This window comes from Salvelinus fontinalis, chromosome 37 (assembly GCF_029448725.1).
Source record: "Salvelinus fontinalis isolate EN_2023a chromosome 37, ASM2944872v1, whole genome shotgun sequence".
NCBI lineage: Eukaryota > Metazoa > Chordata > Actinopteri > Salmoniformes > Salmonidae > Salvelinus > Salvelinus fontinalis.
In genome coordinates this window covers 32,922,440-32,936,829 of record NC_074701.1, presented here as the reverse complement: position 1 = coordinate 32,936,829, position 14,390 = coordinate 32,922,440, and the positions used below count along the sequence as shown (strand labels likewise).

Genomic DNA, 14,390 nt, shown 5'->3' with positions numbered 1-14,390 from the left:
AGTAAATATGGCCTTTACTCTTCTCTTCCTTTCTACCCTTTTTCCTATTATGCCTATTTTCTAGGTGCTACTGTTTAATGTTCTTCCTTTTAAAATGGTTTATGCATGTCTAGCAGCTGTTGTCACTATATACTGTATATGGAGATCTACCACCAACATACACTGATTATGTTTAATCATATGTTTTGTACACTTGTGCTACTCACTGTTTATTATCTTTGCATAGTCACTTTACCCCCACCTACATGTACAAATGACCTCGAACCTGTGCCCCCGAACATTGACTCGGTACCGGTGCCCCCTGTCTATAGCCTCCTTATTGTTATTTTATTGTGTTTCTTTCTATTATTTTTTACTTTAGTTTATTTGGTAAATATTTTCTTAATTAACTCTTCTTGAACTGCACTGTTGGTTAAGGGCTTGTAAGTCAGCATTTCACGGTAAGGTCTACACTTGTTGTATTCGGCACATGTGAAAAATAAAGTTTGATTTGTTTTGATTTTGATTTGATTTTACATTACATTTCCTCATCAATGAAGTAGATTTATGTGTTAACCAGTCACCATCATGTGGCTAGCTGTCCATTTGAGGGCAGCAGGTAGCCTAGTGGTTAGAGCATTGCGCCAGTAACTGAAAGGTTGCTAGTTCGAATCCCCGAGCTGACAAGGTAAAAATCTGTTGTTCTGCCCCTGAACAAGGCAGTTAACCCACTGTTCCTAGGCCATCATTGTAAATAAGAATTTGTTCTTAACTGACTTGCCTAGTTAAATAAAGGTTAAATAAAACATTTTGAAATACATTTGGTGATGAGTGTATGCAAGTGGTTCAGAGAAAGAGTATTGGTCTAGGACCTACTGTATTTATTTATTAATTTATTTTGCTCCTTTGCACCCCATTATTTCTGTCTCTACTTTGCACTTTCTTCCAATGCAAACCAACCATTCCAGTGTTTTTTTTAGTTTTTATTTTACTTGCTGTGTTGTACTCACTTCGCCTCCATGGCCTTTTTATATTTTTATTTATTTATACATATATCTGTTTGCCTTCACCTCCCTTATCTCACCTCACTTGCTCACATTGTATATAGACTTATTTTTTTTATCTTTTTCACTGTATTATTGACTATATGTTTGTTTTTACTCCATGTGTAACTATGTGTTGTATGTGTCGAACTGCTTTGCTTTATCTTGGCCAGGTCGCAATTGTAAATGAGAACGTGTTCTCAATTTGCCTACCTGGTTAAATAAAGGTTAAATAAAAAAATAAATAAAAAAATCAGGTTACGACTCTGAGATGCTTGATTCATACAACCCGTAATGAGTGTTTGTGAGACACAGGGGCAAATATCCTCTTAAACCTCCATACAGTCTGTCATAGTAGTGACTCCATCACATGATGTTGTGCTGGCCTGATAAACAGACAGCGGGAGATGGATAGTGTCCACTATAATAGGCCAGGCTCATACGAGGCCGTGCCCAAGTCCCATAACTCACTCTCTTACACAGCCTTATGAATGCCTGCCTCCAGACCCTTTGTCTTCTCCCTTCCATATTATTTCAGCCCTTTGAGATAATACGGAGAGTTGAATCGCGTTGTTAATTGATTTTTTTCTCCACAGAATTATTATGTCTGATGGATTGTGGTGCTGATGAAAATGTTGGATGGTTGGCTGGAGGGATGGCGTGAGAGAGAAAGGGGAGAGAAAGAGAGGAGGGCAGGAGAGGAGAGGTAGAGAGGAAAATCGAGGGGAGAGGAGAGAGGTGCCTCTTGGACAATAGATAACCTTGATGTTAAGAGCTACAGATACGTCTTTCCTTGACATATTGATGGCCCTTGAAAAGAGCGGAGCTGATTGTATGCAGGGAGTAATCATTAAACCCACTCCAGCTCTCTCTCTGTCTCTCTCTCTCTCTCTGTTGATTAATTTGTTGTTTTTCCTAGAGGTCTTTGTTAAGCAGTAGGTCTCACTAGCTTTGGCTGCAGGGATTCTTCAAACCCCTAACTGACTTCCTAAACCTCTCCTTCCTATGTGCCGCGGTTGTAACTTCATTTCAAGGTTTGTTATATGTTTTGTGTCAGAGTGATTTCTGTGTATGCAGTTGTTGGTTGTGTATTACTTGATTCACTTAATTTGCCTTTAAAGATATAGATACTTTAGTCCTCCTTTAAGAAAAATATACATACTGTACTTCCCTTTAAGAATAATAGAGATACAATACTTCACTTTAAGAAGAGCAACAAGGTGCAGGTTGTGAGTATCCTACTGTGTAGAACAACGCCTTGACTGTTCGTCTGCCAGAGGATCCATGATGGAAACATTATCTTTCCACATCACTATTCTAATCTGTCACTTTAAAGGCTGCTCGCTGTTCTCAGGGATCTCTACATCTCTGTCTGTCTGTCTGTCTGTCTGTCTGTCTGTCTGTCTGTCTGTCTGTCGTGAAATAGTAGTGAAAACATCAAAACTATGAAATAACACATATGGAATCATGTAGTTACCAAAAAACATATCAAAATATATTTAATATTTGAGATTATTCAAAGTAGCCACCCTTTGCCTTGATGACAGCTTTGCACACTATTGGCATTCTCTCAACCAGCTTCAGGAGGTAGTCACCTGGAATGCTTTTCCAACAGTCCTGAAGGAGTTCCCACATATGTTCAGCACTTGCTGGCTGCTTTTCCTTCACTCTGTGGTCCATCTCATCCCAAACCATCTCAATTGGGTTGAGGTCGGGTGATTGTGGAGGTCAGGTCATCTGATGCAGCACTTCATCACTCTCCTTCTTGGTAAAATAGCCCTTAAGAATCTCAAATATGAAATATATTTTGATTTGTTTTTATCCTTTTTTGGTTACTACATGATTCCATAAGTGTTATTCCATAGTTTTGATGACTTCACTATTATTCAACAATGTAGAAAATAGTAAAAATAAATAAAAACCCTGGAATGAGTAGGTGTTCTAAAACTTTTGGCTGGTACTGTACATGACGCCAGTGTTTGACCGTTTGTTAGTAAGTATCATCTCATCAAACCGGTCCCACTGGCCTGAGGAGGCATCAAAAGGAGTAAGGCTTTACTTTAAGGTTAAGATCACTTTATTAGTCAATTACACACAACTTCCAACATCAATTTTACTTCAGCCTTTAACCCCTCTGAAAGACAAACATATACAGGACATACACATGCAGGGTTTTCTGGAGAGGTGTGAGGGCTGCCACACTGGGTGTCAGGAGTTGTTGTTATGGGGGGGAGTGCCTTGGTCAAGGGCACAATGGCAGGCAATGGCATCTAGGATTTGATACCAGCAACCCTCTGGTTGCCAGCTTAGTTCCCGCTAGATTATTCCTGTCGAACCTGGGATTCGAACTGGCAATCCTCCAGTTGCTGGCTTCCACCTATCGCTGTCTCATTCTCTGTCACATTCTCATTTTGTCTCGCTCTCTCTCTGTCTCTCAAGTTATACTGAACACAAACACACACACCCTGCCGCCTCCATTGTCCAGGAAAGCAGACTCTCAGACATCTCTTTGTTTTCTCATCACTCTATCTGTCGTCTGCCTCCTCTGGCCTGCCCACATGTATCTGTGTAAAGCACTGTGGGAGAATCAGACACGTACCTGTGATTGGTGCCAGGGATACTGGAAACGGGTTATCGTCCAATCATATTGAGCCCCCTAGAGTTTTTTGTTCTGTCATCAGTTTGCGTACTGTTGCCCTAATTCAACTCCTAATTTGGGAGTAGCTAATTTGTTTGATCCTGACCTGGTCTAAACTAATATATATACAGAATATATATATTTTCTTAGTGAACTGTCAGTTCTCTGTAGGTAACCTGTGAAGGGTTACCTGCATCCTATATCTCTGAAGGGCCCTAGCTCCAACCCTTTGTTTATGTAGGTAACATCTAAAGGTCTGTATCTCTCAGAAGGTAATCTGTGAAGGACCCAGCACTCCTCTGATCACAGTGCTGAGACAGTGTGAATTGTGCGGTGTGGTGCTCAGTCTCCCGCCATGGCACCTGTATCCCCAGGCAAAGAGTCTGCAGCTGGAATTAATTTCCCCTTGCTGCCAGAGTTATCCCCCCCGGGGAGCAGGCAGGCATGGAGCTCTGGTCTGGGATTTTATCGGAGGTGACAGTTCCTCAGACTAAAGTGTTTGGATCACCTCAAGTAGGGGAATGAGAGCCGCTCCGCTACAAAGTCCAGATTTAGATTGACTGAACTTGTCCCCAGACCGGTGTGCTGCACGGCTCTCTAGCCTGACACAACCCACACTCACTACTGCTGGAAGGGAGACTGCTGCACTGACATCAGGGGAAGGGGGTGTGTGTGTGTGTGTTTGTGTGTGTGTGTGTGTGTGTGTGTGTGTGTGTGTGTGTGTGTGTGTGTGTGTGTGTGTGTGTGTGTGTGTGTGTGTGTGTGTGTGTGTGTGTGTGTCTAACTATGTGTGTGCGAGTGTGTGTGTGTCTAACTATGTGTGTGCGAGTGTGTGTGTAACTATGTGTGTCCGAGTGTGTGTGTGTGTGTGTAACTATGTGTGTGCGAGTGTGGGTGTTAGTGGGGCTACTTTGAAGACAGACTTAGACAGTGGTGGTATGTCAGTTTTGGTTAGAATGGAGGCTGATGTTGGAATATGCTTGGCACTAATATGGCACCAGTATCTCTGTCCCCATCTCTGCCATTCTGGTCCCTGTCTCTCTCTGGTCCTGACAATGTCTCCTCCTATTACGTGATTGGCTATAACGCTCGGAGCGCCCCTCAACCATTTTCCACATCCTTCCCCGTCACCTCTCCTCTCATCCTCTTCCTGTCCTGCCCTCTCTGGTCAATAATGCTCTTGATGTCTATTTAAGAACTGTGTTGAGATCAGAACGTATCTGTCCAGCTCTCCGAGGGTCGGTGACAGCGCTAATGCCTATTTTCCTTGGCTCATTTGCTGAGTGGTGACACCTAGCCAGCTGAAGCTGCAGCTCTGCAGAATTCTTCAAGTGACAGAAAGAGAGAGAACAGACTAGGCTAGACTATGGTGGCTATAGGTGGCCATGTTGTTTTACAGTTTAACCCTTTGGGGAGTTATTTGTAGTTGTTGTTGTAGTTTTTTAAGCATTCCAACTTAATTGAATTAGTGCCCTAACAAAGCTGCAGATTTAAACCTTATTTAATTTGATGAATAAAACATAAAAACATGTGATTCATACGACAGTCTTCACCTTGTTTTTAGATTAAGGGAGATTTTATCAAATCTGGGTGATTATAAACATGTGAATCTTTATCGTACTGTAGCTTGTTTTTAGATTAAGGGAGATTTTATAAAATCTGGGTGATTATAAACATGTGAATCTTTATCGTACTGTAGCTTGTTTTTAGATTAAGGGAGATTTTATAAAATCTGGGTGATTATAAACATGTGAATCTTTATCGTACTGTAGCTTGTTTTTAGATTAAGGGAGATTTTATCAAATCTGGGTGATTATAAACATGTGAATCTTTATCGTACTGTAGCTTGTTTTTAGATTAAGGGAGATTTTATAAGGGTGATTATTAACATGTGAATCTTTATTGTACTGTAGCTTGTTTTTAGATTAAGGGAGATTTTATAAGGGTGATTATAAACATGTGAATCTTTATCGTACTGTAGCTTGTTTTTAGATTAAGGGAGATTTTATGAGGGGGATTATAAACATGTGAATCTTTATCGTACTGTAGCTTGTTTTTAGATTAAGGGAGATTTTATGAGGGTGATTATAAACATGTGAATCTTTATCGTACTCTAGCTTGTTTTTAGATTAAGGGAGATTTTATAAGGGTGATTATAAACATGTGAATCTTTATCGTACTGTAGCTTGTTTTTAGATTAAGGGAGATTTTATAAGGGGGATTATAAACATGTGAATCTTTATCGTACTGTAGCTTGTTTGTTGATTGGATCAATTAGCCATAGATCAGAGTTTTACCATTCGCTCAGGGCAAAATCAACTAAAAGCATCTGGAATTATGTCTCTAGACATCATTTGTATAATATGAAGTACTTCAAAGGTATTGTCAAGGTCAAGGGTCATTTTGATATTGATTGAATGCTGAAGGGAATGCTGTGATCAGTTGCCAAATTTTAAAAAAGCTAGTATGTTCAGAGCAAGGTTCACATAGTATTGATACATGGCTTGCACGCATTCACACACGCATTCACGCACACACGCATGCACACACACTCACGCAAACACACACACACACACACACACAGAGAGAGAGAGAGTCCCTCTGCCCATTGATTGTGGAAATAATTACACTCTGTTTTTCTCATGGCCCACTCTTCCTGTGTGTGTGGGTGAAGTGGAGGCAGAGCTAGGGCTGTGAGCTCGTTACTGTCTAGACATCACCCTGAGGCCAATGCTGTTTCCTCGCTGTTCCTCCACTTGAAAAGGATACTCATCCTCTATATTCACACACACACCTCCGAGACACACACACCTCCGAGACAAACACACACAAAAACACACCTCTGAGACGCACACACACACACACACACACATAAACTTCACAGATGGGATAAGGCCGAAAATGACAAATAATTAACCATTAGAATACACAGATTTATATTAGCGTTTGTGTATACTGTTGTCAATAGCTGAATACCATATTTGAGATTATATCAAAGAAACAGCAATGGGAGATAGACAGAGAAATTAGTTTGACACTCAATTGAACTTTTCCATGGTTAATACAGAATAGTGAGGACAATACAGTGTGATAACAAATCAAGTCCAAGGGGATTGCTTATACACACCACAGGTATATCTGATTTATACCACAGTGTTTTAATATTATTCATCTCCTTCCATTTTCAGGTGTGCTCGCCAAGTGCCGTTACATCTACTATGGAAAGCATTCAGAAGGCAACCGGTTCATCCGCAATGACCAACTCTAATGGACCGACGGAGACACACACATACACACACACACATACACACATACATATATATACACACACACACATACACACATACATATATACATACACACGTATATATATACACACACACACACACACACACACACACACACACACACACACACACACACACACACACACACACTAACCTAACCAACCCCAAACCCCAAAATCAAACTCCTAACCCGTAAACCTAATCCCTAATCCTAATTGTAACCCTAATTGTAACCCTAACCCCTAATCCTAAAATAGCTTTTTACTTAAGTAGGGACCAGCGAAATGTCCCCACTTGTCTGAATTGTCCTTGTTTTACTATCCTTATGAGGACTTCTGGTCCCCACAAGGATAGTAAAACCAGGGTGTAGGGAGCTGTCTCTCAGATGGGATGTTAAATGGGTGTCCTGCCTCTCTGTGGTTACTGAAGATCCCATGGCACTTATCGTAAGACTAGGAGTATTAACCCCGGTGTCCTGGCTAATTTCCCAATCTGGCCCTCATAGCATCACGGTAACCTAATCATCCCCAGCTTACAATTGGCTCATTCATCCCCCCTCCTCTCCCCTGTAACTATTCCCCAGGTCGTTGATGTAAATGAGAATGTGGTCTCAGTCAATTTACCTGGTAAAATAAGGGTTAAATAACATTTACATAAATCAAATGTATCAAGCTGATCAAGTAGGATTGCTGATCTAGGATCAGTTTTGCTATTTATTTAGATGATAATTAATATGATTATATGGACAGAGGGGACCTGATCCTAGATCAGCATGATGACACTCTTTATGAATACGGGCCCTATAGGGAAGTGGCCTGGTCTCCTCCTCCACTGAGTTTAGGCTGCCTCTCCTGTCAGCTCCACTCTCCTGCCCCAGAGTGAACACTGACATGATTGCATCTAAGCAGCAATGCTATACACGCACACACAACCATACACTCATGTGCATGCATGCACATACACACACGCAGAGAACCGCACACGCAAGTGCACACACACACACACCACCCGTGGCCATGGTGATGGACAGCTCCAGCCAAGCGGCTGCGCTGACAGCCAAGGCAGACATGATGGATCACCAGTCCCCTACCACCACTCACCAGGAGTCAGAGGTCACACCTGACGCCTCACTGAGCCTGTGTGGGGGAAGGCCAGACAGGAGAGAGGGAGGAGAGAAGGCCAGACAGGAGAGAGTGAGGAGAGAAGGCCCGACAGGAGAGAGGCAGGAGGGAAGGCCAGACAGGAGATAGTGAGGAGAGAAGGCCAGACAGGAGAGAGGCAGGAGGGAAGGCCAGACAGGAGAGAGGGAGGGGGGAAGGCCAGACAGGAGAGGAGGGAAGGCCAGACAGGAGAGAGGGAGGGGGGAAGGCCAGACAGGAGAGGAGGGAAGGCCAGACAGGAGAGAGTGAGGAGGGAAGTCCAGACAGGAGAGAGGCAGGAGGGAAGGCCAGACAGGAGAGAGTGAGGAGGGAAGTCCAGACAGGAGAGAGGCAGGAGGGAAGTCCAGACAGGAGAGAGGCAGGAGGGAAGGCCAGACAGGAGAGAGGCAGGAGGGAAGGCCAGACAGGAGAGAGTGAGGAGAGAAGGCCAGACAGGAGAGAGGCAGGAGGGAATGCCAGACAGGAGCGAGGGAAGAGGGAAGGCCAGACAGGAGAGAGGGAGGAGGGAAGGCCAGACAGGAGAGAGTGAGGAGAGAAGGCCAGACAGGAGAGAGGGAGGAGGGAAGGCCAGACAGGAGAGAGTGAGGAGAGAAGGCCAGACAGGAGAGAGGGAGGAGGGAAGGCCAGACAGGAGAGAGGGAGGAGGGAAGGCCAGACAGGAGAGAGTGAGGAGAGAAGGCCAGACAGGAGAGAGTGAGGAGAGAAGGCCAGACAGGAGAGTGGGAGGAGGGAAGGCCAGACAGGAGAGTGGGAGGAGGGAAGGCCAGACAGGAGATAGTGAGGAGGGAAGGCCAGACATGAGAGAGGGAGGAGGGAAGGCCAGACAGGAGAGTGGGAGGAGGGAAGGCCAGACAGGAGAGAGGCAGGAGGGAAGGCCAGACATGAGAGAGGGAGGAGGGAAGGCCAGACAGGAGAGTGGGAGGAGGGAAGGCCAGACAGGAGAGAGGCAGGAGGGAAGGCCAGACAGGAGAGTGGGAGGAGGGAAGGCCAGACAGGAGAGAGGGAGGAGGGAAGGCCAGACAGGAGAGTGGGAGGAGGGAAGGCCAGACAGGAGAGTGGGAGGAGGGAAGGCCAGACAGGAGAGTGGGAGGAGAGAAGGCCAGACAGGAGAGAGGGAGATAACTTTTCCTCAAGGACACCACCCCTGTGCTTCTGAAGCTGTATTTGTTTAGATTATTTCACAGCATTATTTTTTGTGATAAGGTCGTAGTTTTCAGTCTCTCTTCTAAAGGAATGTACTTTACTTTGATACAGGGCTTACCTGCAAGCGTAACAACACTTTTAAACTTTCACTTACCAAATGTGTTTAGAGTTATGCTGTTGTCAGATATACATCAATATGAATATGTTAATGCAAAAATAATTTGTTATTTAGTATTGAATTATTGAGATATTGTATAATTTGAAGGGATATCATATTTTCAATTATGAACCTGGTGATTCAAGCCCTGAATGCTGATTGGCTGATAGCCATGGTATATCAGACCGTTTACCACTTGCATGACAAAACATTTATTTTCACTGCTCTAATTACATTAGTAAGCAGTTTATAATAGCAATAAGGCACCTCAGGTTTGTGGTATATGGCCAATATAACATAGATAGATAGATAGATATATCGATAGCTGCAGGCTAATGGTAAAATATGCATATCACTCAGCACTGGCTTCTTGATCAATGAGACCTGACTGCATTGTGGACATGGCAGCGATGTCGTAGTGAGGATAACTACTGCTCTAGAGGGATGTATGGTGGGCTGTTTTTGCACCATAGCAGCAGCAGAGGCATCGCCCAAGTGGGTGATACACGTTAGTGGTGGAGGAGTACTAAGTCCCAGCTACAGAGAGGCTGATCTGAGAACGACATCAGGGCCAGCAAGCCAACTCCATCACCATCTCCTGGCATCACAGGAAGGCTACAGAGAGGCTGAGGACAACATCAGGGCCAAATGCATCATCTGGCATCCCCGTCATCAAGTCATCGAGCAACTCCAGTGGGTTATCAGAAGGACCAGCCTCAGTTATGAGCCGGCACACTCCATTGTGAAGGAACTCTGCGAAGCTAGCTTCATCAACATCAATTTCTTTGTTTTGTTCATTTACATAATTGTTATGTCAACTTAATTTTTTATAGGCCTACTTACAAATGATCTTTATCAGTAGGTCTATACTGCAGTTCTGCTTATTCTCTGGTGACTCCTGTAATCTTCCAACCAGGATTTGGGGGGAAATTACCAGAATTTAAACAGATGAATCATGAAATGTTAATATCATATTAGTATGGAATGAGATAAATTCATTGTGATTTAGGTTACTGAATATGACCTAAATTGGGTTGTGAAGGATTCAGAAGGCATGCTTTTAACATACTGTGTTATAGAAGTTAGGAAATATTCCCACATACTGAATGTACTCAATGTCATCTTATTATCTGCCCTTTGGAAATAAACCAATGCTGTTATAGGTGATTGGCACAAATGGAATGGCCTCAAACGCATCGAAACCATGTGTTTGATTTATTTGATACCAGTCCACTTATTCCGATCCAGTCATTACCACGAGCCTGTCCTCCCCAATTAAGGGGCCATCACCTCCTGTGCCCTGATAAACGGCTTAATTGGAATGTAGTGGCTGTACAGTAACATGCTGCACTTGACGTCACAGATTCACGGTGACGCAACAAGAAGTTGCCCCCATCTCTCCTGCTAATTGGGCAACTTCTGCAATAGGTTTGTTGTCTGAGTGAGGGAAATGCTGTCAATTTAGAGAACTATATGTATTTTGTTGAGGATTATAATAAATACAGCTATGATGTCATACAAACAAGCCAAACACCCGTGAGTCCAAATGTTACTTCACATTCCATATCATGAAACTCATGTGATATACAGTGTCAACGTTTATGATCACTATGTTTGATGTACAGTTACTAGATGACATGGCTTCATACCCTCTGGGTTGCTCTCAACAGAATGAGCCTGTTTGTCTGTTGTGAAGAATATTTGTAGTTGAAGACTCTGAGTCATGAAAGTGCATTGAAATTACTTAGGAACAGTTGTACACTTTGGAGAGATGTGTGGCCCCTTGGAGACACCCATTAGTCCTTTCTCTCAGACCCTTTAAAAAATGTTTTGTATGTTTCACCATTCCCCACATTTACTATGTTACTGAACATATCCAGAGTATTTTCTGATTTCGTTATCAAGAAAAGTACAGTAAATGTCAAATGCACATAAACACAACAGTGTAATGTTTGGATTCAGTGTTGTGTCAGGTGAACTGTTGTGTCCTCACCTTTAGTCTAATCATTTTCCCATAATCTCCACTGTTCCCTTTTAATTGTGACCATGGTTATGCATTTGTTTTTCTGTGAACATTTACATTTATCCCTATCCATATAGGCCACTTCCCAAGAGTGTAAAGGGTTAAAGGTCACTGCTTTGATTACAATATTTTACTTGAGCTGTGTCTAAATGGATATTTGATCATTTTGGGGGATTTTGGAAATGTAAACTTGCTTCATTAGTCACAGAATATTGAATACAATACATGCAATTGGTCCAAATAACCGTTTGAGGCATGGACAGCCTCTTCCCTCCACTGTCTCTTTTGACATATTTATCTGCTCACCTATTCTAGTCATTACCGTCCCTGCTTCTCTATTCCAGTCATTACCGTCTGCTTCTCCTGCTTCGCTATTCCAGTCATTACCGTCTCCTTCTCCTGGTTCACTATTCCAGTCCTTACCGTCTCCTGCTCCTGCTTCGCTATTCCAGTCCTTACCGTCTCCTGCTTCTCTATTCCAGTCATTACCGTCTGCTTCTCCTGCTTCGCTATTCCAGTCCTTACCGTCTCCTGCTTCGCTATTCCAGTCCTTACCGTCTCCTGCTTCTCTATTCCAGTCATTACTGTCTGCTTCTCCTGCTTCGCTATTCCAGTCCTTACCGTCTCCTGCTTCGCTATTCCAGTCCTTACCGTCTCCTGCTTCTCTATTCCAGTCATTACTGTCTGCTTCTCCTGCTTCGCTATTCCAGTCATTACCGTCTCCTGCTCCTGCTTCTCTATTTCAGTCATTACTGTCTCCTTCTCCTGCTCCCCTATTTCAGTCATTACCGTCTCCTGCTTCTCTATTCCAGGCATTAATGTCTCCTTCTCCTGCTTCTCTATTCCAGTCATTACCGTCTCCTTTTCCTGTTCCCCTAGTCCAGTCATTACCATCTCCTGCTTCTCTATTCCAGTCATTACCGTCTCCTTCTCCTGCTTCTCTATTCCAGTCATTACCGTCTCCTTCTCCTGCTCCCCTATTCCAGTCATTACAGTCTCCTTCTCCTGCTTCTCTATTCCAGTCATTACCGTCTCCTTCTCCTGCTCCCCTATTCCAGTCATTACTGTCTCCTTCTCCTGCTTCTCTATTCCAGTCATTACCGTCTCCTGCTTCTCAATTCCAGTCATTACCATCTCATTTTCCTGCTTCTCTGTTCCAGTCATTACCACCTCCTTCTCCTGCTTCTCTATTCCAGTCATTACCGTCTCCTTCTCTATTCCAGTCATTACTGTCTCCTGCTTCTCTATTCCAGTCATTACCATCTCATTTTCCTGCTTCTTTGTTCCAGTCATTACCACCTCTTTCTCCTGCTTCTCTATTCCAGTCATTACCATCTCCTTCTCTATTCCAGTCATTATATCTCATTTGCCTGCTCCTCTATTCCAGTCATTACCGTCTCCTTCTCCTGATTTTCTATTCAAGTCATTACCGTCTCCTCCTGCTTCTCTATTCCAGTCATTACCATCTCCTTCTCTATTCCAGTCATTACTTCTCCTTTTCCTGCTTCTCTATTCCAGTCATTACCGTCTCCTCCTGCTTCTCTATTCTAGTCATTACGGTAAGAGGTACCGTCTTCTACATTAGCCCAAACAGATCAGGGAGATGTGAGCGGGACCATGTGGAGCTTCAGTCCTGCTCATCAATCTAACAGACAGACAGATGACAGAAAGGTCAGCGAAAGCCTCACACTGTCTTTGCTCTGTGTGTGTGTGTGTGTGTGTGTGTGTGTGTGTGTGTGTGTGTGTGTGTGTGTGTGTGTGTGTGTGTGTGTGTGTGTGTGTGTGTGTGTGTGTGTGTGTGTGTTCGGGTTCGTTCCTGCACCCGTAATATTGGGGAGGCTGGTCACTAGTGGCAACATTTCAGCATGACCAGGTTTATTTGTGTTGTGTTCAGAGGGAACCGGCCCTGACAGCTGGCGAAGGCAGGAAGAGTGGAGCCACAACAAGTCCCCCACCCGACAACAAAATGTCATCCTTCCCCTGGCTGCCTCCCACCTCACCCTCGCCAACCCAGCCGTCCTGCTGAAAAGAGCAGACATTTAAAATTTTGTGACATGTGTCAAAGGCACTGCCATTGAGCCAGTGCTGCTGACGGAGCTGGGATTGACAGGCCGGGAGCCACCGGAGCTGGCTGGAGGACACACCGAGTTTGGTTTGTGTCACTTCCCATCCTCATCAGAGCACAGCCGCATCCCCAGCACACAAACTACTGCATTATGGGATGGGCAGGGAGGGCGGCAGGGTGTAGACATCTGCCTTACTGACATGTGCTAGTGAGAGAGAGAGAGAGAGAGAGAGAGAGGGAGAGAGAGCGTGTGTGTGTGTACTCTGGCAACCAGGGGAATGAATTCCAGCTGCAGACTCCTTGAACGAGCTCCACACCACACAACTCACACTGTCTCAGTACTGTGATCAGAGGAGTGCTGAGTACTTCACAGATTACCTTGTGAGAGATACAGACCTTGAGATGTTACCTACATAGACAAAAGGTTGATGCTAGGGCCCTTCAGAGATATAGGATGGAGTCAAGTGCCCTTAACAGCTTACCTTCTGAGGGATAGGGCCATTTACATACAGGTGTGTGTTAGAGGATGGTTTTGTGATAATTATTTGAATGGCCTAAATGGAAAGATATCTATCAGATGATTTCTTGTTACACATGTGGAAGCTTGTTATACAACTTGACCCTTGAACCTATAATGCACAGCTGTATTGGCTAATGTAAGCAACGTACGGTCCAATAACTTGCCTTTTCTACTGTCTGTGTTGAGCGTTAGTCATGTAACTCAGGAGCGTAAAGTGCTGTGAACCATATCACAGAGATACAGTATTCTTCACCCTTAGTAACCCCAACAGGCACAGCGCAGACTGACTGGCTGTCACAGTAACTTAGTCCACATCATCTCTAGCCATCATACATCAGCTAGTCATCATATATCAGTCCTCAGCTAGCCATCAGA

The 14,390-nt window shown here is 43.9% G+C and overlaps 1 protein-coding gene across 2 annotated transcripts in view; it reads left to right on the top strand.

Moving 5' to 3' along the window:
* Positions 1 to 11,568, top strand: part of LOC129836541 (leucine-rich melanocyte differentiation-associated protein-like) — a 439,884-nt gene extending 428,316 nt beyond the window's left edge. For both annotated transcript variants that reach the window (XM_055902898.1, XM_055902899.1), the window contains exon 7: positions 6,849 to 11,568. In XM_055902898.1, coding sequence (XP_055758873.1) covers positions 6,849 to 6,928 — 80 coding nt within the window. In that variant the 3' untranslated portion in view covers positions 6,929 to 11,568. The remainder of the gene's footprint in view (positions 1 to 6,848) is intronic.
* Positions 11,569 to 14,390: the final 2,822 nt, after the last annotated feature.